Raw genomic sequence first — 23,353 nt, 5'->3', positions numbered from 1 at the left:
AATTAAACAAAACCCGTCGTAAATAAACGGTTAGAGCAGAGTGGTGTCTGCCAACTTTCTATGAAGGTAAAAATGTTGAAAGTATGCACTTGTTTTTAATTTTTTTAAAGCTTTGCTGATCGTAAATGCAATATGCTAAGAGTTAAAAGCTCCTAAATGATAGTTTATTTGTGTAAGCTTTTATTTACATTTGAAGTACAAAAAATAACTTGTAGATTACATCTTGCACCTGCCACCAGGTGTGTTCAGCTCTTCCTGTGTGAAGATCCGAACGTTTCAACAAGAGGACCTGACTTAACCTTGTTGGATTTTTCTACCTGGACCACTGAGCATCAGGACTTCTTCCTGTGTGACTTTGGCAACACATTTTGAGAGCGATGGGCGGGGCCAGTGACGATATCAGCCAATCATAGCGGGCGCTCATTACCTGAGCCCCGCCCATGATAACCAGGTAAACAATAATTATTTTAAGATGTCGGATCTATCTATCTGACTAGCCAAATCACGAGTTTGGGAAGTTAGCAAACCCCCTCCCTTTCCAAGTGTGGTTTGTTAACTACCGTTCAAAAGTTAATTGTTCGAAAGCAACAGTACAAAACTTTCTTAATTCTTATCTGGCAACCCAAACATCCACGTCTACACCTCAGAGAAGCCAGCTGTGGCAGCTGCTGCTGCCTCTTTGCAAAACAAACCAACCGCAGCTTTACTGAAGTTCTCCGTTGGTTTCAGCATTTTCTGTTCACGAACCTGCGTGTTCCTTCAGGCCAGGCCTCCCTCAAACAGATCTGTGATTTTAATGGGCTCACAGGCTGATGTTTAATACACCGAATTATATTATTATTGTTTGGAGTATATCTTAGATCCTTGTGCACATTTCATGGTGTCTCTGAGCAGGACACCTAATCCCGAATTGCTCCCCGGGCGCTTGTATAGCTGCCCACTGCTCCACCTGCGTGTATCCCAGGTGCGAATGGGTTAAATGCAGAGAGCCAATTTCATCTTTGTATGGGAACATACAATGATGACACCACATAGCACTTTATTATTATTATTATTATTATTATTATTATTATTATTATTATTACTGTTTCTTTTGATACTTTATATTTTTGTTGTAACTGTAACCCTGAGTGCACAGTTCCGTTCCACCTCATGTACCACATGTGATGCCAGTGACAAAGAGCCTTGAACCTTGATTGGTCTGTGGTTGAATAAAGGTTCGTGCTGATGAGGATCGAGGCTGCAGGGCCGTTTCTAACCTTTGAAGCGAGCGGTCTTTCAGCCGCCAGCAGGACAGTCCTCGGCTTCTCCTGACCGCAGGCTGCCGTCTATGATTGAGGGCTTCAGCGTCTTTTTACTCGTACGCAGCGTCTTTCTGGTTTTCTGCACCGCCCGCCTGTTTCCAGTACACCTGTCTCTTGTTACCTGTAAAACCCACTACAGTTCAACTCCACCTGCTTGCATCCTTTGATGTATAGCTCTAATTAATCGGCATTTCGTATTTTGAAAACTTTTGTCCATCGAGTATACGGTTTATGCTGAGACCATAAAGTCTGAGGACGTCTTTTTGTTTCCTCTCTGTTCAGACATGGAGACGGACAGCGTGAACATTTGGCCACGGATGGAGCCCTTCTTGCTGGGCGCCCTGCAGGTACACCCACTCCTACTGCTGACTGATATCCTGGAGATCTAAATGTTTTATTTAACTCCGGCCGACGTCTCCACAGGTGGCTCCTTGCTCCAAACTCAGCCTTCACTATCTCCGTAAAATGGCTGTTTACGTGCAAACACGAGACGGCTGCTTCCCTGCTTTGGGCTGGCCGATGTGGAGACACATCGCCTGCGGGAAGCTATTGCTGCCTGAGGACATGGCGTGGCTCTTCTTCGAGACCTTTGACCTTCTGGTGGGTCGCACGCCACAGGAAAGGCTGGAGCGGGCTGAGTTCCTGTCCCAGTGCTCCTCCAAGAGCCAGCTGGACCACCAGAGGAACAAGGTGAACCTGAGAAGCTGCTCCGAGAAGCAGGCTGCCAAGTGACCCGCAACTGAGGTTTTAAAGCTAAAATAAGCTGAATATAGAAGAAGAAAAAGCTAAAATAGCAAAAGATTAGCTAAAAGTTACAAGTAGTAAAAGGAGACTTAAAGCTAAAAGAAACCAAATCCTAGCTAAAATTAGCAGATTAATAGCTCCAAGCTAAAAGTGGACAAACTCTACTTAAAAGTAGCAAAATGTAGCTAAAAGCTAAACGTAACAGAATGGTAACTAAAAACTAGAAGAAGCAAAACTGTAGCTTAAAACTAGTAGTTTAACAGTAGCTAAAAGTGGCTGAGCGGTAGCTAAAAGTAGCATAACAATAGCTAAAAGTCAAAAGTGGCAGAACAGTAGCTAAAAGTAGCAGAATAATTGTTTAAATTGAAAAGTAACAGAATGATAGCCAAAAGTTGTAGCGTGTCGGCTTAAAACAAAATGTAGCAGAAAAGTAGCTAAAGGTTGAAAGCAGAAGAATAGTTGTTAAACCTGCCACTATGGGAGCACCAGCCAGTGTGTCTCTGGTTCTGGTCCCAAGCCCGGGTAAAGGTGAGGGTTGTGTCAGGAAGGACATCCGACCTAAAACTCTTTGTCCAAACCCATAATGAGAGTTCATGAAGTGAAACTGTACCGGACCGGCCGAGGCTCTCCTGAGGTTCTGGAGCATGCGCCGCCTGTTGTCATGGGGACTTTCTGTTTTTTTCATTCAACCTTTATTGAAACAGATAAATCACATTGAGCCTCGAAGACTCGTTTACAAGCGAGACCTGTTTGGACAGACAATAAAAAGTGGTGACAAACGATACATAGGGTTTGGAGACAAAAACAATTCCTAACACACTTTTGACCTCTGTTTGAAGGTCAAAAGTGTGATGGTGAAAAAACATCTTAAAATTTAACCTTCGGCTGAGTGTTACCTGCTCTCAGCTTCAAAGTGGAGCTCATCGTTGCGTTTGTTTTCTGTCTTCAGCTGTCCGTGGACACGCTGCAGTTCCTCCTCTTCCTCTACGTCCAGCAGCTGAACCGAGTGTCTCTGCGTAAATCTCTGATTGGTGAAGAGTGGCCCAGCCACCGCTCTCCCTCCCCATCAGAACGAGAGGCCAAGACGAGCTCTCAGAACAAGGTGGTCTGCACGCTGGTTCCAACACCCGGACTCTGCGTTCACTGAGCTCTTGTCTCCTCCTGGTTCTTTGACACGCTTCTTCCTGTCTCTGATCGTAGAACTGGGACGATCAGGCCCATCTGTCCTTCATGCAGTCTCATCTGGCGGAGATCCTGGCCCTGCTGGTGGAACCCAGCCAGCTGCTGCCGTCGGGCCTCGCCCCAAAAGACTGCCAGGTCTGTTGAGTGTCGCAGCAGCGCTGTGAGAGTTCGAGCCCTTCCATCACTCCCACTGTTACAGAAGATGGTTCCATGAATCGTACACGGGCTGATTGTTTAACTCTTACTGTTACAGTTCAAGGGGCTTCTCAGTACGTTTGGTTTCTGTGGACCCTGTTTGATCAATAAAAGCTCATTTTTAGTCAAATATTCCCAACGAGCGTCTTGCATGAACTGCATATTCAGCTGCATTCTTTTTCTAACCTCAAATGTCTCTTTAGAACAAATCTTCTGCCACGGTGCATCTATTCTCCTGTGTTGTTTCCAGGTATCCCTGGAGGCCGTGCGGAGCTTGGGTCTGCTCCTGGAGGGTTCGGCTGGTCATGGAAAACCGGTTCAGCCCATCCACCGGCTGTTGACCAAGGCTCCCCTCCAAACTCAAGCTGGCTACTCTCTGCTGAGCAGCTCCTTCGCCCTGCACAAGCTCCTCTCGTGTCTCCAGCACAGCCTCACCCTCAACCCCTTCGGGATCACCGCTTGCCTCCGCTCAGGGAAGAAGCTGGCCTGGGCTCAACAAGGTGCGTGGGAACCTTCTGTTTCTGGGCCTGCCTGTGAACAGGTGTTCGAGTGGCTGCTTGTTGTCTGTGATTCCAGTGGAAGGGACCATGAAGAGAGCCAAAATAGCCAGGAACACCCACACGGCTCCGCCCGGCAGTAAGATGGTGCTGATGTCTCAAGTCTTTAAACAAACTCTGGCCAAAACGTCCGACAAGCTGACGGGGGCCAATATAAAGATTCACAGATGTGCTGAGGCCTTCATCTACCTCCTCTCTCCTCTCAGGTAGAGCTGGTTTATGTTTAAGTATTTAGTACTTCTTGATTTTGGAGCCAGAGTTCATTTGCAGTTACACCTGTGGCTCCGTGAACTTTCTCTTGTCCTGCCCATAACTTCTGATCCACTCAAGATGATCTAATTAAACTTGATACATGCAGACGGAGTATCATGCACACCTTTCATCACCCCAGCTCCAAGGTCTAGGTCAAAGGTTATACAAGGTCTTTGTCCAGGCCTTGCCATAGATTGTTGTATAATACTTTGTCGACGGGAGTAAAAGTTTGTGGTACTCGTGTGTGTTTTCTCCAGATCTGTCAGTGTTGATAAATGCCGTGACAGCACAGTGGTCCTGGGTCCAGTCCAGACCTGCGTTCACATCTGCAGCTGCCAGAACGTACGTGTGGTGTGCGTGGCTGGCAGAGTTGCCATCGGAGCCTCCTCTCGTTGCACCGTCCACGCCCTGACCCCCACTCGGCCGCTGCTCCTACCTGGAAACACGGACATCACTCTGGGTCCTTTCCACACGTTCTACCCCTCACTGGAGGACCACATGGCCAGCGTGGGGCTTGCTGTGGTCCCTAATCTCTGGGATCAGCCGTTGGTTTTGGGGACGGACGGCCAAGCAAAGCCCACATCCAACCTGTCGTCCACCCAAGACGCTGCCTGCTACCACCTGCTGCCCCCGTCTGAGTTTCATACTCTGGCTGTACCTTTCCAGATGGAGGGTGACACGTACGAGGTGCCCGGCGGGTTACCGCCTGAGTACCAGGCAGCTCTGGATGAAAAGCAGAAGAGGATTCAGAGCTGGCAGAAAACGGTGATGGAGGCCCACCTTAGCAAGTGAGTGACATTTCTCATCACGACAGTAATTAGATAAATAACTTGTGTAAAGGTAGAGAAATACGTTTGTCTGTTATCAGGGCGGCACGGTGGCGTAGTGGTTAGAGCTGTAGCCTCATGGCTAGAAGGTTGCAGGTTCCCCTCCTGCCCTGGGGCCTTTTTGGGTGGATAGCATGTTCTCTCAGAGCATGTATGGGTTTCCTCCCACAGACCAAAACATGTTGGGTTCTTTCGTAACTCCAGATTGTCCCCAGGTGAGAGAGTGTTTATCTCTGATGGACTGGAGACATGTCCTGGTGTCTCTGTGATGGACTGGAGACATGTCCAGGTGTCTCTGTGATGGACTGGAGACATTTCCTGGTGTCTCTGATGGACTGGAGACATGTCCTGGGTGTCTCTATGGACTGGAGACCTATCCAGGTGTCTCTTTGATGGACTGGAGACATGTCCTGGGTGTGTCTGTGATGGACTGGAGACATGTCCTGGGTGTGTCTGTGATGGACTGGAGACATGTCCTGGGTGTCTCTATGGACTGGAGACCTATCCAGGTGTCTCTATGGACTGGAGACCTATCCAGGTGTCTCTGTGATGGACTGGAGACCTATCCAGGTGTCTCTTTGATGGACTGGAGACCTATCCAGGTGTCTTTGTGTTGGACTGGAGACCTATCCAGGTGTCTCTGATGGACTGGAGACATGTCCTGGGTGTCTCTGTGATGGACTGGAGACATGTACTGGGTGTCCCCCACCTCTCACACAGTGACTACTGGAGTGACCCAGAAAAGAGAAGTGGGTAAAGACGATGGATAAATTTAACGAAACCTCAGAAACGTGAATCATCACTAGACGGGGTGCAGTGCACGCTTTTCATCACCCCAGCTCCAAGGTCAAAGTTACTAATCAAGGTCAAAGTTAAAACAAGGCTTTGCTTGTTCCCCCCTCATAACTTCTGACCCCATCGAGACAATTTAACAAAACTTGAGACACATTTGCTTCGTCACTACGGTAGTTGGAGAATCTTGCAACGTTTTCATCACTCTAAAGTCAAGGTCACAAGTCAAGGTCAAAGAGTTCAAACCAGATCCATGCCATAACGTGTGATCTGCTCGACATGATTTAATGAAACTTGTTGAACGTATTTACCGTTACTAGTCTGGGGGTTGCATGTCCTCCTCACCCCCGCTACAAAGTCAAGGTCACACGTGGACCATTACTGTAGATTTCTGTAGAATAGTCTGCTGATGGAGTAACGTGCTGTATGTCGTCCTCTTGTTCCTTTAGACACTTGCCTTTGGGTTTGCTGTCCTGTTGTAACGGGTTCTCCTTGACGTTCTGTTTCTGCAGGGAACAGAAGCAACAGTTCCAGGAGTTGGTGGAGTTAAAGTTCCATGAGTGGCTTCTTGAAACCGGGCACCGGCAGGAACTCGACAGCTTGATCCCGCCTACGATCCCCTCTCTGAAGGACTCCAGCGGTGCAGCGTCAGACCCCAGACAAGTTAAAGATGTCAAACGTTCAAGGACCACGCCAGAGGGCGGACAGTCTCCTGCGGCTCATTGAACCTTTGGCGTCACTTGGGTTTTTTGGTGTCTTTTCGTGGGATATTTGTACTTGAACTGCAGATGAACTGCAGATTGTTCCAGCTCAGGCAGGAGTGGAAACACTCGTTAGTTGAGTCCATCAACAGTTTGCTCTGAAGACGAGGCAGCCAAGTCCTTTCCACTGTACAACAAGTAGCGATGTTGGAAAAACGTCCAAATATTGGGCAAGACTTACCAAAAGTACAAATGAAGTTTGAAGAAAAAATTCAAAGGTACAAATGTGGGTTTGGCTATTTTTGGTAATAGAACGTGCTTTTTTGTTGTTTTGTTGTAAATAAAGAAAACTGACCTTTTTCTTCAGTTTGAGTTTTGCAGCCGACTAGAAACTCGTTTTTAAGCATTGGTTTGCTTCCACCACAACAGCTTCATTTCCCATACATGAAACACTGTTTTGGACCTGTTCAATCTCATGTAACCTGATGGTGTTGACCCGTCGTTCATTTCTGTGACATACAGTGACTGCCCGGTACAAAGTGCTGATCTGAGCAGAAACATTAAAACTTTAAACAGGAGGAGAAAAGTCTTCCCTTCAACAAGGTGCACTTTGCATGTTGGTCTTGAAATAGACCTTCTGCTACAAAACTTTTAATGTTTTACTGGTTTTGTTTGCATTTCCATAAGCTTATGTGGCTAACGATCATAATTACACCTTTACTTCCTGAGAAGAAGAAACCTGAGCAGAATCTGAGGCCATGGTCCTTAGTCAGAAAGTCTTTGGGTTGAGGTTCTGCCTGAAGTGGAGGAGTTCAAGTATCTCTGGGTTTTGTTCACGAGTGAGGGAAAAATGGAGCGTGAGATTGACAGATGGATTGGTGCAGCATCTGCAGTATTGTGAACCCTGTGCTGGTCCGTTGTGGTGAAGAGGAGCTGAGCTGTAAGACAAAGCTCTGTTTACTGGTCGGTCTACGTTCCTCACCTCTGGTCATGAACTCTGGTAAAGGTGCTCTTTGGACATGTCTGACGATGAGACGACCCAGGACACGCTGGAGAGACTGTCTCTGTTGGCCTGGGAACTCCTTGGAGTCCTCCCAGAAGAGCTGGAAGAGGCTGTGGAGAGAGATTTCTGGACCTCCCTGCTCAAGATGCTGCCCCTGAGACCTGAGTCCAGAACAAGAGGAAGATGGTGGATGCATGGACTTTTTGAGAAAATGATTTCTAGCTTTAGACCAACAGGAAGAGAAAACTGATCCACAGTTGGCCAAGGAGTAATCTTTGGGGTATTGTGGTAGAGAAATAAGGTTTCCAGTCTGGCACTGATGATTCTTCCAGTTTATCCAGTAAAAAATGTGCTGAAAGTCAAATCCATCATCCATAAAAACATCCATCCATAAAACAACCATACATACAGAAACTTTACAAAAAAATTAGAATATCATGGAAAAGCTGTTTAACTTCCATAATTCCATTCACAAAGTTGATCTTTAATAGATGATGGATTCAGGGCCCACAATTTAAACAATTTCAAGTATTTATTTGTTTATTTTACATAATTTCTTCTGAGAGGACTCCAAGCTGTTCAGATGGTCTCTCCAGGGTGTGTTGGGTCTTGGGTCCAGATGGACAGTTGGACATGCCCAGAACATCTCTGGAAGGAGGCATCTTTACCAGATGCCTAAGCCACTTCACCTGGCATTTTGACTGCATGGATCCACAGTCTTCCCACAGTCTTGTTCTTTTGGTCACTACCCAGACGTCGTGACCATAGGCGAGAGCAGGAACGTAGACCGATCAATGAACAGATCCATCTTCACCACAACGGACCGGCAGAGTTCACAGTACTGCAGAAGCTGCACTGACCCATCTGTCGATCTCACACTCCATTCTTCCCCCACTCGTGAACGAAACACTGAGATACTTCAGGCAGAAACTCACCCCCAACCCAGAGAGGACAGTCCACCCTTCATCTGAGGAGCAGGTGCACCATAGAAACCTATCCGTGACCAACCAACGACCCTTTATGGATCCATAAGCTCCAGCTTCTCTAAAAGTCTCTTTTTATACGCAGTCCTCTTACTGACCTGTTGATAATAAACCTAATTAGTTACCAAATGCATCTCCAGCTGCTTCTTATTAGGACCTTTTACTTGTCTCTTGTCCAAATCTTTCTGTGGGACTTCTAGGTTTGCCAGCTTGAACTGCAGCCGATCCCAATCAGCCACCACTCCTGATATGGAGGACTGCTCTGCTGGGTTTTAAAGCCTCTGCCAGACATTCCTCCAGTGCTGGGAGGTTGATGGACTTGTGGTAAAGGTACAGCCTCTAAACTGTCTCTAGAACTTGGATTCTAAAAGCGTGGATCTCCTGCAGCGACTTCCAAGTCCTGAACTCTTCAATCCGTCTAGGCCTCCTTGTGACTTCACCTCGTCCTGATCGTGTCCCATGAGTACCCAAAAGCCTACAGCCTGAAGGTCAACCGGCAGCTTCAGACAGCCTGCTCCTCTCCATCGGTACTCACCTCTCCTGCAGCAAGGATCATCTGGAAACCTGTGACCTGTCAGATCTTACCCCCCCCCTGGCTCTAACTATAAAGAACAACTCGTAAGAGCGAACTCTGCAAATTGGTCAGTTATCTGAAGATTTCCCAGATCCTCACCTTGTCCATTTATCCCTTGCAGTCCAGAGACACCCCCCCACCACCCCACCCCCCCCCCCCCTGCTCCTGACTCTGCTATTTTCTCAGTCTGCCTCTTGGGGGTCAAACCTTATCTAATGTCATGTTACTTTTGTCATGTGTTGATGCCATACAAGTCAAAATAAACTTGTATTTGGGAAAACATGGAACACTTTCTTGATTTAAGCATCTGATATGTTTACTGTAAAATTCTGTTACCTGCATTTTACATCAAAACTCACCTTATTTGGGCGTTTGAATGTCACTTCACAGCAATCTGCAGTAAACTCGTATTGCCATCATAAAATCAGAGTCGTGGAGCTGTGAGGGATCATTCGTGTCGTTCTCCAGACTTTTGGCCGCAGGTGTCCGTCAGTAAACAGCGCTTTATCTGAATCCATCTGAAAGGCATTTATACGTCAGGAGCTGGACGGATCGGCCAGGCTGGTGGAGCTGGCATGAATCACAGTGGGCTCTGAACCCAGCCAGCAGAGGAGTGGGGGTCAGTGAACGGGTACCAGCGCCGGACCATTATGCTGTAATCCTCCCTAGCTTTTCTGGAAAAGCTGAATAGCGCTAGAATCACTGACTCAATTTTTGGATCTCATTTTCATGACAAAGCAATTGTTCCCCTTTTTGCCGTAGCGTTTATCAATGTGGGGAGGGGGGGTGACAGGTATAAAAGGCGCTGACTGAGAGACCGGAGCACCATCAGGAGCACAGGGTATCCATCACCATCCTCCCTCAGCATCGCGGCAGCCGTGCCACATCAGTCTCACCATGGGCAGGGTGAGTCGGCATGCAGAGGCCGCTCAGACCAGATCCTGCAGGTCTGACTCCAGTAGAGCCGTCTTTAAATATTTCTCTCCCTCCTCTATCCCAGATCATCTTTTTTGAGGACAAGAACTTCCAGGGTCGACGCTACGAGTGTGACAGCGACTGTTTGGATTTCCACACCTACCTGAGCCGCTGCAACTCCATCCGGGTGGAGAGCGGGGCCTGGGTGGTGTACGAGAGGCCCAACTACATGGGCTACCAGTACGTCCTGGTCAGGGGGGAGTACCCGGACTACCAGCGCTGGATGGGGCTGAATGATCGCCTCAGCTCCTGCAAGATGGTCCACTTTGTAAGTCCATGTTCGGCTAACATTCATATCACTGCCTGCCACAGAGAGGCGAGGGCGGGCGACAATGTAACTCAGAAAGTAATTACTGTGCGTGCATGTCCAGCTGACTGACAGATGAACACAAACAGGTTTTATAAACAGCTAAAGTGTGATGTTTTAGTAGCTGAGAGCTCGAACACAGAGCAGCTCTGGTCCTGATCAGAGAGGACTGAGTCAGACCGGTTCCGTGGTCTGACTGACCCACATTCTGCAGGGTCTGCCAAAATCAATGAAATCATTGAAATCAATGAAATCAATGCAGCGAGCAGCTGAAACATCCAGCAGCTGATTCACCGTTCATTTACGCTGGTTTTATTTTCCTGTATTTTACAGTCTCATTATTAATAATCTAATTCTGCCAAACATTCAGTTCAGCTCCATATGCACATTTCATTATTTATTTATTCACTATTTCGTCTTGCATACTTTATTTAAAATTAATTTCCCACAGAAATAAGTGACTTTAAAAACAACGTGCTCGTTGAAATCTGCATTTTTGATCATTATCACGTTAGCTAGTTTTAAAAATATATATTTTAGTTTTAACAAATTTTAGCAACTGTTTTGCTTGTTTTGTCGCCCACTGCAGAACGAAGATGGGAATTGTAAATATCCTCGGTCCGTCTGTCTCGTGAGCTGAATAACTTTAAGAAATGAGCAACAGACTCTGGTGTGTGGTGAGATCTGCGTGGACTAAAGGTCACTGTGGAAAACTGGACCGCCACAACAAAATCCAAGATGCAGGTCACAGTGGGCCTGATCAGACGTTACATTGTGAGACGTCTCTCTCAGACTGCGTTAAAAATCACTCTCAGCAACTACCACACCAAACTCTAGCTCAACATCTGTAATATTTACAGAGTTGGATCCATTTTCTTGTCGGTTAATATCAATTAGCGATGTTAAATTAGATTGATGGTTGTTTTCTAAGAGTTTCGTTAAAAATTGCTCAGTGGTTCACGAGATATTTTGCCAAAGGCGATAAAACGTCAGCAGAACCTCAATCAACCTTTATTTATACAGGTAAATCCCATTGAGCCTCGAGCCTTCGAACCTGAATGTTTGTTGGATTTGTCTCCTCTCCCAGACCAGCGGGACCACGTACAAGATGCAGCTGTATGAGAAAGCTGACTTCGGGGGCCAGGCTGTGGAGGCCACGGAGGACTGTCCCTCGCTCCTGGAGAAGTTTCGCTGGAGGGAGGTCCACTCCTGTAAGGTCTTTGACGGCTGGTGGGTTTTCTACGAGCGCCCCAACTACAGCGGCCGCCAGTACTTCCTGCAGAAGGGGGAGTACCGTAAGCCCGGGGACTGGGGTGCCCTCAGCGCTGCGGTCCAGTCCTTCAAGAGACTCACCGAGTGACGGAACGATGGAAACACCAACAAACGAAGCTGAAGCGTGTCAGGACTCTGTACGGTTCTTTTCAGCTGAGGTCCAAACTATTAAAAACTGATCCACAAGCAGATCCAAGACTGTCTAGAGTTTCATGTTTAAATCTCAAACTTTCTTTTAAAACGGACTTCTTGTGGCTTGTGCACTCTGCCAAAGGTCAACAATGTTTCTGATGGTGTCTATGACCGGGGTGAATTCAGTCAGTCCAGTCCAAGATGGCCCCCACAGGAGGAACTATCAACAGCCACATGTCTCTAACTTGGTCAAGTTCACAAAGAGCTGAGTAGCTGGAAGTTACCTTCAAGATGTGCTCTGATCACGACCGTTTAAAGGGATAGTCCGGTCAAATTTAAAGAGATGTTCTGTAGAAAGGACAACATTCATAAACAGGATGGAGAAAGAGGCAGCAGTTTTGGTCATGGCCAACCAAATGAGTGTGTTTTTGTAGTTTTTCAGACATAAGAAAGGTGTGTGTGTGTGTGTGTGTGTGTGTGTGTGTGCAAACCGACTACCGCTATCACTGGGGAAAATTTTGCTTTCTAGTCTTTATATTGCCTAAAATTAGTTTCCCTAAATGATTGTGGTGGCCAAAGATTAATCTATTGTGGCCAAGGCCACCATTGGCCACCCCTTGGCTCCACCTTTGCCATCTGGTGGTGGATAAAATGTACCCCCCCCCCACCACCACCACCACCACCACACACACACACACACACACATTCCAAGATTTGTCACTGCGCTACCTCGGAGAAGAAAACTTCTTCTGTTCTTCTCTACAGTGTAATTCCTCCGCACTTCAATTCAATTCAGTTTATTTATAAAGCTCCAAATCACAACAAAGTTGTCTCAGGACACTTCACAGGAACATTCACATAAAAGCCAATTAGTAAAGTTCTCTATCTGAGGAATCCAGCAGACAAGTTGAATCTTGGATTCGTGAACACTTGAATATCTTGCACAACAACATTAAGGTTAACGTGCATTTCCTGTTCCGTTCCAGTCCAGAAAAACACTTGTCTGGAAAACTACAAACATTCACTATTTAAAATCCTCAGTGAGGGGGTGGGGGAATGGTCTGACTGTGAAATGATGCCAAGGCTGCTGAAAAGTGAGGACAGACAGACTAAATGGACTGAGACTGATGAGGAAACTGGAGACAGGTGGACTAATGGCAACAGGAAACAGGTGCAGGTGGACTAATGGCAACAGGAAACAGGTGCAGGTGGACTAATGGCAACAGGTGCAGGTGCAGGTGGACTAATGGCAACAGGAAACAGGTGCAGGTGGAATAATGGAAACAGGTGCAGGTGGAATAATGGCAACAGGTGCAGGTGCAGGTGGAATAATGGCAACAGGAAACAGGTGCAGGTGGAATAATGGCAACAGGAAACAGGTGCAGGTGGACTAAAGAACAGAAAGCGAACTGAGAAAAAGTACTTAGAAAGTGAAAACAACGGGAACAAGAAAAAAACAGAAATAAGTGAAATGAACTCATAAACACAAAAAAACTACCACAAAACTGGGGGGGGGGGACACATATCCTGACAAAAATTGTGTCTAGCATGAGAACATCAACTGGTTTTGGTTTAATTGTGAAGATTTATTGCTGGGATGAGAACCTTGGGAAACAGTTGTCAGAAGTGCAGCCAGTTCAAACAGTAGCTTCTAATGTGAACGGTTTAGGTAATCAGTCCGCTAAACATTCTGCTTTAGCAACTTTTAAAAGTTTAGACATTTTATTAAACTGTAATACAGTCTGATATTATCCAGACTTGGAAAATCCAACCATCAAATTTCAGACTTTTCCAAACTGCAGGAACCCTGAACCCCAGAATGATAAATCAACATTTAATTCAAGCCATAAACTGTATCTTTAAAAGAAAATGATTCTTCTTCTTAAAACAATCCAGGAAGTGAAGCTCTTCCCGTTTGTCTTCTTGGTGACTGCAGAAGGATCTGCTGGTGGACTTCAGTCCATGAGGTCCTTGCAGAAGAAAGCCTGCAGAACCTTCCCCTTGGAGATGTACTTGATGCTCTCGATCTCTCCCCCACTGTTGCTGGGCTTCTGAAAGTGGATTTCGAGCTGGTCCTGCAAGTCCTCCTCATCCTCTGCATCCTCGATGTCATCCAGAAGGATGGTTCTCTTTGCAGAGCCACAAAAAGTCTGAAATGGAGAACAGCGCTGCGTTAAGGAACACCCCGTTTCCTCGGCATACGACCCCCGACCTCTTGGTCTGACCTTTGTGTAAGAAAGTATCCCTCCACCTCAGAAAGCCCCCTGGATTTTTTGAATCTCACAGCTGAGGAAATGCGGGTTATTCCAACGCATTATTTTCATCATATACAGGAGTACACCTCAGTACACAGAAAAGGATTGCTTTAGCAATTTATTTTTAATTTCCAGTCCAGAGTTTTGTGAAGAGCCTCCAGTCCCCCGAACCCTTCGGATCCGGTAGCCAGAAATGACGCCTTGTTTTTGGTCAAACTTACCTGTGTCACTCCTTAGGTGAACATGGAGGTTGTTTTTTATCTTTTATTATCATTATTATTATCATTATTATTATCATGGTGCACCCGCTAATGATGTCCTGATTTGGGGGAAGCCAACAAGAGTCAGCTGTTCTGGAGCGTCTGATGCTGCAGCCTGCATGCATGTGGAACACATTTTTCTATACTAAACCTTTATTTGTGCAATGCACGTGTGTTTTTACTCTTTACATCAAAAATAAAACTGTGTTTTTTTTAGACGAGATGAGAGCCAGGAATGAGGCATCTCTTCTGGGGCGAGTGAAACATCCTCCGGTCAATTCTTTGTCTGCGTCTCTCAAATGTAAAAGTAAAAAAATAAAAAATTAAAAAGTTTCTGTGAGGTTTGTAACCTTGACCTTGGAGCTGGGTGTGAGGAAAAGTGTAGGCGACACTCCCTCTAATGAAAATGCATACGTCTATGAAGTTTCATTAAATTATCTTGAGCGCAAGTTTTAATCCAGACAAGAGAAATTTTATGGATGAACAGAGATTATATTATATTATGATAAGAGATAAAGATATTGTCAAGTCAAGCTTGGAAGCAAGAGGGTAGGAACCACTCTGTGATAACCTGATGCCATGGGGACTGCAAACATGATGCGCAATACTTGAGTACTATGGAAGTTTAACATGTGCCTACCAAGCATGTGTGAATGTGAACTGATAATACACTGACAGATATATTCTTATGCTACTCTGGTTTAACTGTGAGTTAAATGTTTAATGCTAAAAGTTTTATTTGTGATGTTTTTAATGGAACTTTTTAAAGTACAACGTTATTTACTCTGCCGGACCTGAAAGATGTCTTGTTTGTGTGCGAGTTAAATGTGTGGTGTATCTTACCTGAAACTTCTGCAGGTCGTATCTGTACGTTGGTCCAACCTTAAGGTTTACGTCAGACTCTAGATGGGCTCTGTACTCTCCTCTCATGGCGAGGTTCACAGCAACTACACACAGAAAACAAACTCATTGACTGCAGGAAGGCCCAGCCTGGGGCTTGATGCCACACACATGCATACAGGAAAGCTTGAAACGCTTCAACATCAACAGGACACTATATTCATCAAGAACTCGATGGGGACGTGGAAGACGACCGCACAAGTCAGCATCAAGTTTAGCATACACCAAGGTGATGCCCTGTCCCCACTCCTGTTCTGCTTTGGCCTGAACCTCTTCAGCCAAGTCATCGCAGAGTGGTAATAAAAATCAGGTTCGATGTCCCCGACAGCTACAAATACCTTGGAACAGGCACACAGGCAGATGGCAACCATGATTGGGCTGCAAGAGTCAGACACAACCAAATACCTACAGAAAGAGTGCAGTCCTAGGAACAGCTGAGATACTGAACAGAACCCTCAGGCCTCTGGTAGACAAATATGGAACCACATCTATCAGATTTGATGGGTTTTGTATTTATGTATGTTGTAGGACAGTTTCCAAAGAATTGTTTCTCATTAAAAAATCAAAGTGATTAGAAATCAAGTCCCAGGTCGGCATCATTCCATCTAACAGGGAACTGTTCAGGGAAATCCAGAGGTGACAAAGGTGCACCACAACCGTGTCTCAGTAAATGTGACCTGGTAAAAAGTACCTCCAGGATGAAGAAACGTGATGTGTCCCATTCCCCTCTTCTCATCGTAATCCACTCGCTCCACCTCTCCTCCGCCCCTGCTGGGCCGAGAAAAACTCATCTCCAGTCGGTCCTTCATTCTCTCCGCCGGCATGGCAGGAGGAATATCAAACACTTCCAGATCCTTTCTGGAGACATCAAGGTGGATCTACAATGACAACAAAATCAGGAGCACAAGAAGTACTTCAATAAATCTTTGTTGCAACAAAAAAAGCAGCAGCAGTACAATTACTCATTTGCTTCAGTTTTGCCCAGTGATGATTCATACTGGTAAATCCTTGTTGGTTGCATCTCCAAAGCAGAAGAGTCAAATATTTAAGGCTGTACCTGAAACTTGACAGGATTGTCCATGGTGATTTTCTTGGGCTTCACATCCAGAGTGTTGTCGTCACAGATCACGAGGCAGCTCATCATCTTCAGGACTTTAGAGGCCACTGGAGGACCAGCAACATGACAGGCATGTTAAACAATAGACTTTACACTTGGTGTTGGAAGAAATAATGCTGGACACGTGTATTTTAGTAATTAACACAATAATGTTTGATGTTTACAACTTCAGCATGTTGACCGTCAGGTACGATGAATGAAACATTTGATCTGTGAGTTGTCCCCCGTCACAGAGCGAAAAGGGGGAATTAGAAATACCATCCGTCTGTCTGTGAATGGTGTGAGCATGACAACTGGAAACATAAGGGAGTTACTGGTTTCCTTTTAAGTGTGTGGCTACATCTAGGCGTAAGAAAGGGTCCTATCAAAAACTGGGTTGCCACATTAAAACCCAAGATAGACACCACCATATGTACGTGTGTGTGCATGTGAACCGAATACACCTATCATCTGAGGAAACTATGTTTTAAAGTTTTTATAATGCCTAAAAGTATAGCTACCTCAGATGAAACATCTGCACCTCATGGATCCAGAGGGAGTGATGAGCTCATCAGCTGCACCGTGTGTATACCTGAACCCCCAAACGCTGTAAGTTATAAACACGTTCAGGAAGTTCTAGGGTTGTCAGCTATATCTTGAAAATGTCAAATACGATGTGGAAATGTCTGATTTAAGTAACATACAGTGGTGGGCACAGTTCTGATAATCCGCTAACTGCTAATAGCAGAACTAAGTTTTTGTTTAAGGTATTAGCATTTCTGCTAACTTTGGAAACTGTTAGCGGACTTAGCTTCAGCTAAATTAGGTTTTGCCAACTTTAAGTCAGCTAACAAAATCACTAGCTTGTTCCTATCTGCTGTGGGCGTGTCTCAAAGAATCTGGTAGGCACGCTATTGGCTTACTGTGTGTGCACGTGACAAGACGTGATTGGTCGATGCAGCTTCACCTGGAAGGAGTCACATGTTTAATGGTAGCCTATAGGTTAGCGATGTTAATATTTGACTTAGTGGAATATGGGTTAGTGAAGCTAACTTTGTGTTTAGCTGTGCCCACCACTGGTTACATATATGTTAGAAGTAAGGTGCTCATACGTAATGAATGTTAAACAATTGTCCAGCCGGTTTTCAATGCACGTCAACTTACGAGTCACTTGCATGTAACGTGTGAATTTGTGCAGAACACATCTGTTGCAAACCTGCAACTTATCTGCAACTTATCTGCAACTTATCTGCAACTTATCTGCAACTTATCCGCAACACGTTGACATAGACTGAACATTTTGTGCATGAACAAATGTGTGGGCTGTCATCGGCGTACGACATCTTATGCCATCATATATCAGTGTGCTGGTAACTTTTTCATGACATAGCTGATGCCACTTACATCAGCGTGTTTTCATTGTTCATATGTTGCATGCACTGACCAGAAACACAAGTTCTGGTTCCCAGAGATTGGTTAAGTGTCATCCAATCACAGGATCTCAGCTCATTACGTCCACCTGTCCAAAGAACAAGTTGTTTCTCCATTCCAGCTCCTTCAACACCATCAACAAACCAAAGAGTTGTCAGAGGACATCAAGGACCTTAATGTAGACCACCAGCAAGAAGCTTGGTGAGACGGCAATGACTGGTGGTGCCATTTATCAGGAACGGAAGAAATCTCTTCCTTATGAGGTGAGGATGATGATGAGAAAGATGAGGCATCAGTCCATTGTTGATCTGAAGGCAGTTGGGACCACAGTCACCAAGAACAACATTGGTGACACACAAGGCTGTAATGGACTGAAAGTCCCCCTGCTGAAGAGGGACCATGGATAAACTAACCTAAAACTGATCTGAAGTTTGTTAGTGTGCATCCAAACGAGTCAGAGAAGGTTTAGGAGAACATGCAGTGGTGAAATGCATGACCCACCATGTGTGGAGAAGGAGAATGCTGAGTATGACCTGAAGAACATTGAAAGTACGGAGGTAGAACTTTTATGGTTTGTCGGTTAAGGATGAAGAAATGTTTCTCTGCATCGAGGAACCTATGGACAGAACCATGAGCTATAAAAAATGGAAGAGATCCTTCTTCTACCAGCCAGACCATGGGTCAGGGAGTTGTGGAGTGGTCGAGCCAGTCTTCAGACCTCAACCATGTGGAAAATCTGTAGAAGGAGCTGAAGCTTCAAGTTATCAAGCAGCAGCTAAGACACTTAAAGGGTTTAGAAGGTTTCTGTGAACAGAAAGCTTCCTAAGATGTTTGGTGAGCGGAGGTCCTTTACCAGAAATGTGTGACCACCGTGCTTGAAAAGAAGACAACAGGTTTGTAACTTGGAGGTATTTTCTGCTTCTTCAGTTACATTTCTGCCCCACTACACTAAAACGAAACAACCAAAGAAATTAGATTCTTATTTTCAAATGTTTCTTTCTTCAAGGAGAACATGTTCTAGAACCACCGTCCTAAACACGTGACTCAAGTATTGTTTTTAAATATTCAAATTAAAACCAACCCAGGTTTCAGGGCAACAAATTAGAGGGGAGGGAAAACGTTTGTGTCCCAGATGAAGCCAGACCATGAAGTTCACAGCACCTCCTAGAACAACAGGGTGAACCTTCAGACACACCTTTCTCCTCCTCAAAGGTGAGGAGGGCCTGTCCTCCTCGGAGCAACACTGAAGTTCTCTGACTGATGGTGAACACTCCTCTGATCAGCTGACCGCCGTCCTCACGTTCCACCTCGTCCTGCCCCTCCTTCATCTGAGAAAGAAACTTCACGTCCGTGTTGGGGATCTGAGCGTGGATCTGAAGAAGAAACTGTTTTAGTTCCACACCTAGAACATTAAAACCACCGAGCTGTTAGCTCTGATGAAGGTCTAACTGTTAAACCTGTCCAGGTATGGACAGCACATGGTCAACGTGACATTAGAACATCTGAAACATCAGACTGTGATTCAGAAAGGTTTCAGGAGGAACCTGTGAAGGTCTGGTCCAGAAACAAGAACCTGTAAAGGTCTGGTCCAGAAACCAGAACCTGTAAAGGTCTGGTCCAGAAACCAGAACCTGTGAAGGTCTGGTCCAGAAACCAGAACCTGTGAAGGTCTGGTTCACAACCAAGAACCTGTAAAGGTCTGGTCCAGAAACCAGAACCTGTAAAGGTCTGGTCCAGAAACCAGAACCTGTAAAGGTCTGGTCCAGAAACAAGAACCTGTAAAGGTCTGGTCCAGAAACAAGAACCTGTGAAGGTCTGGTCCAGATACAAGAACCTGTGAAGGTCTGGTCCAGCGTCAGGAGCCTGGCACGTGTCTCAAGTCTCACCTTGAACTTCTGCTTCAGTTTTGTGGACTCAGCTCTCTGAGCCTCCAGCTGGTCCTGACATCTTCTCAGTTTATCCAGTAGATCTTGTTTTTGTTTGGAAAGCTTCTGGATTTCCCCCTGCAGAGAAGAAACAGTGAAGGAGAAGGTTTGTTTCCAGCAGACAAGTCACAGGAACCTGGAGGAACCTGCCTGCAGTTGGTTGAGGTTCTGATCCGCATCTTCCTTAAAACTCTTTTGTTTTTCCAAATGAGCCATCATCTCCTGCTGGGCCTTCTTCTTCACATCTTCTTCCTTCAGTTTCTCCAGGATGAGCCTGGCTTTCACATCATCAGCTTTCTCCACTTTGCTCTGAACAAGGTCACAGAGAAGAGTAAAAATAAATATGTAAATAAATAATATATTAATAAAATTCAAATGGTGGCCAGGATTTGGCACAAGTGGCTCATTGTCCATTTGAAGAACCACTTCCTGTCTGATGTCTTCATGTCGCATGTAATGTTTTTTTCTCGTGACGTCATTTATTTTAAAAGAGCGTCAGTCCCTCCGGCAGCAAAACAGCCCACATCATGAAGCTGTCACCGCAGATGGTCAAACTTCACCAGGGTCCACAAATTACCCTAAAAGTTTCCTGTAATTTTAGTTTCATGGCCACAAAATGAACGTCTATAAATCTGTGATTAAACTTGATTAGACCACAATGTGGATTTATTGAACAGCTGTATATTTAAATGGCACCTTCAGCACTTTGGCACATTATGCTCTCCTCATTTCTAGGAATGACGAGTTTTACTTTCACTTCTCAACGTCGTGTGGAAAACAATCATCAGATTTGTTTGATTGTTCCTACACTAAACACAATAACAATCTGATCAGTCGGATTGATCAGATTTATGAAACAGGTTGTAACCAAAGGAGGTGACCTGCAGTTCCTTCAGCTCTTTCACAGCCTCTTGGTACATCTGGTCTTCTCCACCTCCACTCATCTAAAATAAAACAAACTTTACTGTAAGCAGCCTGAACAATCACTGAGCAACAACAACAACAACAACAACAACAACAACAACAACAACAAATCATTTTAATCTGAAGGATCACGGCCCGACTAACGCAGACACAAAAATCAGAGACAAACTTGGCATTTTACATCAAAATCAGCTGCAAGCTGTCCTACCTTTAAATATTTTATTTTCCTGAAAAAGTCCAAAGAATAGAACCAAGTAATCAAAGTTATAAAATGTCGCCAGTGGCTCAGACCTCAGGGACCAGGACCTAAAGATGAAACTGAAACTGAACGCAGTGAGGGAGACTCTGGGTTGCCAGATAGGAAATGACGAATACAGTAATCGGCATGCCGCTTTTTAAAAATCTCTGTTTTTAACATTCATTGTTTCCTGTGGCATCAAAGAGAAGTTAAGATGGCGTCCAAAAGAGGCAACTGCTCCCAGCCGACACAACAAGTGTTTAACAGCAAGCCCAACTGGATCTGTGTCACAAATTATTATTACATCTTTATATAATTCAAAATTAATGTTAATTTATACAACAATCACGTAAACAGCTGGATGTTATAGAAGGAAAATGTAACTAACGAGGATCTAAGCACGACATGAAGTCCGTCAATAATAAATGATTTCAGTACTTTTGAGCTTCTTAAATAATTATGACTTCAGCTGGTGAATTTAAAAACTAACTTTTTTCATTCAATTCAGTTCAGTTTATTTCTAAAGCTCCAAGCCACGACAGAAGTCGTCTCAGACACTGAACAGAAACATTCATCTATAAAATAATAATTTAACATTATTTATCTGAGGAGCAGACTGCTCTGAGTTGAACTCCATCACAGATCTTGAGCAAGCATGAAGGCGACAGTGGAAAGGAAAAACTCCCTCAGGATCCTGAGGGAGGCAGAACCCTTTAGCAGAACCAGGCTTAACGTGTAAATTGTTTAAGACTCTGCAGCTAACTGATCAGTGTCTAATCGATCCCGCAGGTTAAACAGAACATTTTCAGAATTCATGCACAGAGCAGATGATGAATTGCTACCAGCAGCTTGGACTGTTGAATAATTTGAACTAAACTGTAGCGTGATTCAGGAGGTACAGACACAACATCTGCCTCAGAGGCTACGAACGTCGAGCCAGTTCAGTATTTAACAACCGGTACATCAGTTTTATAACGGCTCCGTTATCAGCTTCAGGTCTGCTCCGTCAACACTGAGGTCAAGATCAAATCTGACCACTCTCTTTTCTCCTCAAGTTTAAGTTCAACTCAATTTTATTGTCATTCGCATCACATGTGGCACATGAAGTGCGCTAAACACTAGTCCCTCGTTTATCGAGGGGGATCTGTACCATGAAGCCCCGCGATACGTGAAAAACAGCAAGTTCTAGTTTGTTTTAGTATTTAGGCGTTTTAAACCCTTCCCACAACCTTGCAATATTCTAAACAATGTTTCTAAACTCTAAACACTAAAAAAGCACAGACTGTTATGATTTCCAGCTCTCTGCCTCGGCTGCACTCTTGGCCACGCCCACTTCTCCGCTCTGCATGGAGATCAGCTGATCAGCTGCAAGAGGAAGCTTCTCCTACACCTGCGGGCTGTGCACAGGTGCTAACTTAAAATAATTTATTTTAAATAAAATCTCCATGCCGATCATGCGGCTCATCCATCAGTCAGCCATTGTTTGTCATGTCCAGTCTTATTTTGAAAAACCGCAATAAAGCGAATCCGTGAAAAATGAACCACGAAGTAGCGAGGGTCTACTGTAATGTAAAACTATATCGTGTAACAACAGCAGCCTGAACATGAGCATGTGGTGAGTAGATGGGTATGAATGAATATGAATGAATACAGCAGCATGAGATCAGCAGCATGGATAATCAGCAGTACAGATAAGTCACATATCATCAGTTAAAGTGTCACCACAGTGATTATTCTGGTTAGAGATTCATGAGTCTAACAGCCTCAGGGTAGAAGCTGTTCCTCAGTCTAGTGGTTCTACACTTAATGCTCCTCAACCTCCTTCCTGAGGGGAGTGGGGCAAAAAGTGTGTGTGCTGGGTGAGTGAGGTCCTTCATGATGCAGGTGGTCCTCTTCCTGCATCTTGAGGTGTAGATGTCTGTGATGGTGGGGAGGCTGACTCCAACATCTTCTGTGCAGCCTTCACCACTCTCTGCAAAGCTTTTCTTTCTGCAGCTGTGCAGCCTCCATGCCACACGTTGATGCTCGAGCACAGGATGCTCTCCACTGCACACCTGGAGAAGGAGGTGAGGACTGAGCTTCCAGACCAGCTCGCCTCAGCCGTCTGAGGAAGTAGAGTCTCTGATGAGCTTTCTTCATCAGGCTGGTGGTGTTGTTGCTCCAGCTGAGGTTGTTGTTCAGGTGTACACCCAAGTACTTGTAGCTGGAGACCACTTCCACCGCAGATCCTCTTATGTTCAGGGTGGGTACAGGTGTGTTTGCTTCGTCTGAAATCCACGACCATCTCCTTCGTCTTCTTCACATTGGTGTGGAAGTTGTTCTTCTTCTTTAAGGTTATTTTCTGTTCCTACATCTATAGCACCTTCCTGCCATTTTTACATGTTTATATACCGCCTAAAAATATACTATTATTATATCATCATCATCATCATACATTTTTATTATTTTAAACAAATTTGCATAGTCAGCCCTCACTCAGGGCTATTTAATCAAAATGTTAAGTACAGATGTTTGCCTGTTTTAG

The 23,353-nt window shown here is 45.0% G+C and overlaps 3 protein-coding genes across 3 annotated transcripts; 2 read left to right on the top strand and 1 right to left on the bottom strand.

Moving 5' to 3' along the window:
- Positions 1 to 321: 321 nt before the first annotated feature.
- On the top strand, positions 322 to 6,579 carry tbccd1 (TBCC domain containing 1). The gene is made up of 9 exons (XM_037687138.1): positions 322 to 451; positions 1,587 to 1,651; positions 1,728 to 1,994; positions 2,998 to 3,150; positions 3,249 to 3,365; positions 3,676 to 3,925; positions 4,002 to 4,188; positions 4,492 to 5,022; positions 6,366 to 6,579. Exons 2-9 carry the CDS (start codon positions 1,589 to 1,591, stop codon positions 6,577 to 6,579), a joined length of 1,782 nt encoding a protein of 593 aa, XP_037543066.1. The 5' UTR covers positions 322 to 451; positions 1,587 to 1,588.
- A 3,432-nt stretch (positions 6,580 to 10,011) lies between these two features.
- LOC119419463 (gamma-crystallin S-like) lies at positions 10,012 to 11,756 on the top strand. Its single transcript, XM_037686768.1, has 3 exons — positions 10,012 to 10,032; positions 10,115 to 10,357; positions 11,484 to 11,756. Exons 1-3 carry the CDS (start codon positions 10,012 to 10,014, stop codon positions 11,754 to 11,756), a joined length of 537 nt encoding a protein of 178 aa, XP_037542696.1.
- Positions 11,757 to 13,659: 1,903 nt separating this feature from the next.
- Positions 13,660 to 20,923, bottom strand: nmi (N-myc (and STAT) interactor). Its single transcript, XM_037686767.1, has 9 exons — positions 20,800 to 20,923; positions 20,549 to 20,611; positions 19,818 to 19,976; positions 19,629 to 19,745; positions 18,938 to 19,115; positions 16,273 to 16,379; positions 15,907 to 16,093; positions 15,159 to 15,262; positions 13,660 to 13,950 (listed from the first exon to the last, which is right to left on the bottom strand). Exons 2-9 carry the CDS (start codon positions 20,609 to 20,611, stop codon positions 13,756 to 13,758), a joined length of 1,110 nt encoding a protein of 369 aa, XP_037542695.1. The 5' UTR covers positions 20,800 to 20,923; the 3' UTR covers positions 13,660 to 13,755.
- Between the last annotated feature and the right edge of the window lie 2,430 nt (positions 20,924 to 23,353).

The sequence above is a fragment of the Nematolebias whitei genome, chromosome 13 (assembly GCF_014905685.2).
Source record: "Nematolebias whitei isolate Nwh7 chromosome 13, NemWhi1, whole genome shotgun sequence".
Taxonomy (NCBI): Eukaryota; Metazoa; Chordata; class Actinopteri; order Cyprinodontiformes; family Rivulidae; genus Nematolebias; species Nematolebias whitei.
The sequence above is the reverse complement of the archived record's forward strand: the minus strand, read 5'-3'. Positions and strand labels throughout refer to the sequence as shown.

Bases quoted from the DNA above. Each gene is read 5' to 3' on its own strand.
- tbccd1 (XM_037687138.1), top strand. From the start codon at position 1,589: ATGGAGACGGACAGCGTGAACATTTGGCCACGGATGGAGCCCTTCTTG. The intron at 1,652-1,727 runs GTACACCCACTC...ACGTCTCCACAG, and splicing joins TCTTGCTGGGCGCCCTGCAG to GTGGCTCCTTGCTCCAAACT. The intron at 3,151-3,248 runs GTGGTCTGCACG...CTCTGATCGTAG, and splicing joins AGACGAGCTCTCAGAACAAG to AACTGGGACGATCAGGCCCA.
- nmi (XM_037686767.1), bottom strand. From the start codon at position 20,611: ATGAGTGGAGGTGGAGAAGACCAGATGTACCAAGAGGCTGTGAAAGAG. The intron at 19,116-19,628 runs GTGAGACTTGAG...TTTCTTCTTCAG, and splicing joins AACTGAAGCAGAAGTTCAAG to ATCCACGCTCAGATCCCCAA. The intron at 16,380-18,937 runs GTGTGTCTGAAG...CTGGTCCTCCAG, and splicing joins CACCTTTGAGGAGGAGAAAG to TGGCCTCTAAAGTCCTGAAG.
- LOC119419463 (XM_037686768.1), top strand. From the start codon at position 10,012: ATGGGCAGGGTGAGTCGGCAT. The intron at 10,033-10,114 runs GCAGAGGCCGCT...CCTCTATCCCAG, and splicing joins TGGGCAGGGTGAGTCGGCAT to ATCATCTTTTTTGAGGACAA. The intron at 10,358-11,483 runs GTAAGTCCATGT...CTCCTCTCCCAG, and splicing joins CCTGCAAGATGGTCCACTTT to ACCAGCGGGACCACGTACAA.